We start from the raw sequence: 4494 nt of genomic DNA, 5'->3' as shown, positions 1-4494 counted from the left end.
ACTGCTTAAGACAAAGCTATCTTTAGTGATGCACCACACCCGTTCTATAGTCAGTATGAGGTATTACGATCAGGATGGAGTAACAGGACACTATCTTTGCATGGTTTGGACCCACAGAAAAGGATCTAGATCACTTGTTCTAGACCAGCAATGCACAAGACATGCATTCATTTTTTAGTGGATTTTTTACTACTAGCTCTTCCTTTTCTAAACAGGAAAACTCTGCACACAAAGTTGCACTTTGAATAGGGAAATACACATGCTGCTGAAACATTTGGTAGGAAAACATTTAAGAAGGGTTCCCGATTGTTGTTCGTTTTTCTCTGCAACGCATTGTACATTGCCTGGTTGCTGTCAACAAAACAAGACAGTTTCCTACATATATGCAGTTTGTCTGTTCTTTAAAAAATTTGCTCTGTCCTTAAACATGACTTCAGAGGATGTGTGTGTGTTTCAGAACTGGAAAACTACCAGGAGTCTACTGCAAGTCTGAACATGCCTGTATGGGAATGACTGTTTCTGAGTTGCCTCCCTGTCTGCATTTGTGATATTGCCTTGCCTCTGTCCATCCATCCTTAATAAAGAAATTCATGCTATCACATCTATCAGCCTGACAGTCACAGGATGCATGTTTTATTTGCTTTTGGATATGTACTCTGTGGGCTTCGCACCATTCAGTCCCATGCTTGTACAGTGCCACATCACACAACCCACCAATTACTTAATTGTTGTGGGAGGAGAGTCTTTACCTGAGAAGACCAGAGGCACTTCCTCCTCCACCCTCTCTGTACAGGTGAGAGGGAAGTATTAGCTTGTCAGTACTTGCATTTACCTTCTACTAAACTTTGCTCTGCAACTCCGGAAAAACAGGTAAATATTCATTACTATCAACGAGACCGTTTTCCTTTAAACTGGTAGGAAAGTTGCACTTGCTGTCTCCTGCTTTCTTTATGCTTTTTGCAGAATGCAGCTCAGCCTGTTTGTTTTTATGTCATTTGTCTATATGGTGTATGATAGCTGATCTCTCTCTCTTTGATTGACTTTAAAAACATGCATTTATTGTCTGTTTTGCGTCAAACGACGCGATAGGCGTTTGCCTATGCGCGTTCATTTAAATCTTCGAGAGTCGTGTTTGTGCTGGCCCGCGGAAGGAGACGCGCTTACAGTTGTTTGCTTCATGAATTACAAAATGGATCGGTCGCGGTTCATTCGCGTCGTTTCCAGTCTCCGAGATTAACTCTCCAGAAGGTGTCACAGTGTGACAGTCACACTGAAGGCTGGCGAGCATTCCCCCTGTGGGCACGGAGAGCAGACACACTGCATGGAGAGAAGAAGCATTTCTTTCTGGTCTGGGTAGAAAATGTCCTAAACTGACAGAGTTCTTTAGAGCAGACCGATATCTCAGACTGCGGCGGCGTTTATAGACGTCCATAGCTGCTTTCTGCGGGCTTGGATCAGTCTGTTCCTGATTGCCACTTTACGCTCACCTCGCACCCACTGGAAAAGACCCCAGCTCGAGTAGGCGGCACCAGTTGACTCAGTGATGCTCAGGCTCGACAAAAATGCGGCATTCACATCTGACAGGAAATCATAAGCTCTACAGTTGAAGCAATTCCTGAGCTCCCATTGCATTCCTTTACTAATTTGCTAGTGCACATTTTAAATGTTTGTCATCACAGCTGTTTGTACAGCAGATCTCTAATCTTACATCCACCAAAATGGAGGGCTGTGGGACAAGGTCGGGTTTCTATTTCCACATGCTGTCTTTTAATGTAATGACAGCATGGATGTAACTTGACCTCTGCACAAGAATTCCAATGTGCATGGACTGTTGGTCCTGTGCGCAAAGTGCAAATAGAAATCTTGAATCTCACCTGCTTAGCTGTCTTATAAATGACCGTCTCACTGCCATAAATCAACGTTCATATTTAATTAGTACTTGTCTTGTGCTTTTAAATGAACAGTCATGTCTTGTACACGCCCTCTCAGCTTGTAAATGACATGTAAATGTCCTCCTCCTCTCCCCTCCTTGAGACTGGTTCTGCCCGAGGTTTCGTCCTCTTAAAAGGGAGTTTATCCTTCCCACTGTTGCCAAACAGCTTGCTCATAGGGGGTCATATGATTGTTGATTATTATATATATTACTGCTACTAATAATGTATGTTAATGAAGCTTTTCCTTTTCGGAGATATTTACGATTCCCAACCGCGAGTGAAACGTTTCCCTGTTTTTATCATGGAAATGAATGCAACATGCTTGTGGGGCTTTTTTCAGCACGATCTTTCGCTGAGCGCCCGCGCGTTAATGCTGTGCTGTTTGTATCCAAAAGACGTGTTCACACACACGGGCATGGTCATTTTGATACATTTCATGTAGACAGGGCTAATTAAATTCTGAAGGACCTCCACTTTTCATCGCAGTCACACAGTCGCGTCTCTGGTGCAGTTTCTTTGGAAGCAGTTGCTTTTAGTCTCCGAGCTGTCCAAAGGATCGGTAGGTGGCAGCTCTCCGTCCAGCGTTTCCATGCAACAGCGCGGGCGGCTGTGAGGAATAGATGATGTAGCAGAGGGCCATGTTTCTGTAGATTTGGTAGGGTATCTGTGGACACAACCCGTGGAACCCTGAGCGCCTTCATATTTCCGATGGACCGTCAGAGGAAGCGGGCGGATAGCTTGGACCAAAATGATAGCGCATTGGAGCTCGGTAAGAGATTGAACATTTTCGCTGGAATGAGTTTGATGATGATGAAATAAAGCTCTATTTTTGTCATCCGGGGAAGACCTTTAAGCCATTTCAGTAGCTTTCACTGTATTGTGGCTGTAGCTGGGCACATAGGCGCACTGATACAGAGTCGATGGGGCTGTAGTGCTGCGCCATAGTCTCTAATCATGTTGCTACATAAAGATGCTGATGGCTTTGAGTGCCGTAGACTTGATGCCCATTTAACTTGCACGCAGGCCTGCTAGTACCGAAGTGAACTCCTATTACTTTACCAGCCTTGACCTTTAAACGGCTAGTTCAGATTTTGTAGTAGAGCTAATAAACAACATGCCATTTTCATTTGAATGGCTTCTCTGATTTAGCCCGCAGGTCCTCTGGGGCTAAATCACAGAATACTGAATACTTGCGTTCCATGTTTCTACGGACCAGAGCGTGACCACATACACAACGTTGCGTTGACACAGTGTCCTACTTTGTCTTGGTCCCTGTTAGCTCCTGAGAAAACTGCCTGGATCTTTAGCTACTGAAGGCTGCACTGGGCTCACCTGTTGATCTTTCCTTTTGTCTGTGAGGTCGGGTAGAGTGCTGTGGCATGTCACAGCTTATTGGTAGGTTCAATTAGGTTGTGTGAAATCTGTGAACCAGAACAGACCGCATCAAAAAGTTTAATGTCAATCTCGAGGAGCACACTGTTTTTATCCTCATGGTCACTGAATGAGATGTTCTCGAAAATGTAGATTTCAACACTGTTTTGTGCAGTAAATGAATGTAATGTAACAAATGTATTTCCACATATTAACATAAAAATATGCATTTAATTTTAACATTTTAATTATAGAAATTTCCAAAGAAAGCTGTTGATGTGAATCTGCACGCTTGTGGTATACACTGCTCAGGAATTCCTGATGTAGCATACAATGACCAATCCACCATGCCATACAAGCAACACCAGTTTCACCTCTGGCATTTCAGGCTCCTGAGTATAAACAGGCAATATTTGTTCTCTTATGGTTACTGCACACATTACTCGAGGTGTGTCTGTGTGGGCAGGCCAGGTAAGGTCAAGGAAAGTAAAAAAAAAAAAGAAGTTAAATCCTTAATAAAACAAACAAATTTTGAACTAACTGGGTTTTGAAGTACGCGTGTTTTATACAGAATTGTAGAAAGGTGGTCATTTTGAAATGGCTCGGCATTCTGCCACTTATATCTTATTGTATCAGTATTAGTAAATTTTCGCTAATAGAAACTGACAAAGAGGGAAAACTCCCTAATACGTACGTCCATAGCAAAGAGTATGTGCTCGCTCTTTGCCGTAAATGGACACAACCTCTTAAGACACGAGGTTCTTTATATTTCTGTCAGAGAGAGTACTTCAGAATACTTTTAGATGAGGTACATCACCAGGGTTTTCAGTCATTTTCAGAGTTGTGCGTCCACATTGAAACGTCTGAAAATGCTCACGTTCCAGTCCTGAAACCAAGAAGATTCGGCCTGCCTCATTTCTGTCTGCCGTTTATTTACCTTCCAGCTCGTTGAAACGTCGCGGCAAAAATGTTGAGGAAAAGCACCGAGTTTTTTTTTGTTTTTGTTTTTTTTTTTAAATGGACCAACAATGAGCTGGAGTTGTTGCTGTGAGTAACACAAAAGTACAAAGTTGCAAAGGCGAGTGAGAGTTAAAGAATTTGAAGAAAAGCTCTCTGGAGCACGTACAGATTGATGTTAATCTTTAATAGGGCTGTCAAACCTGGGCCCTATTTCAGGAAGCCGGTTTAG

At 42.9% G+C, this 4494-nt stretch overlaps 1 protein-coding gene across 4 annotated transcripts in view; it reads left to right on the top strand.

Moving 5' to 3' along the window:
* Positions 1-732: 732 nt before the first annotated feature.
* The window catches only part of ano1a (anoctamin 1, calcium activated chloride channel a), a 62231-nt gene continuing 58469 nt past the window's right edge, over positions 733-4494 (top strand). For 2 of the 4 annotated variants that reach the window (XM_005742881.2, XM_005742880.2), the window contains exon 1: positions 2223-2703. In XM_005742881.2, coding sequence (XP_005742938.1) covers positions 2643-2703 — 61 coding nt within the window. In that variant the 5' untranslated portion in view covers positions 2223-2642. The other 2 variants (XM_005742882.2, XM_005742883.1) reach the window with 2 other exon arrangements.

Source organism: Pundamilia nyererei, unplaced genomic scaffold (genome assembly GCF_000239375.1).
Source record: "Pundamilia nyererei isolate P.nyererei 1_Seehausen unplaced genomic scaffold, PunNye1.0 scaffold00124, whole genome shotgun sequence".
In the NCBI taxonomy this organism is placed as follows: domain Eukaryota; kingdom Metazoa; phylum Chordata; class Actinopteri; order Cichliformes; family Cichlidae; genus Pundamilia; species Pundamilia nyererei.
This window is presented reverse-complemented; position numbering and strand designations above follow the sequence as displayed.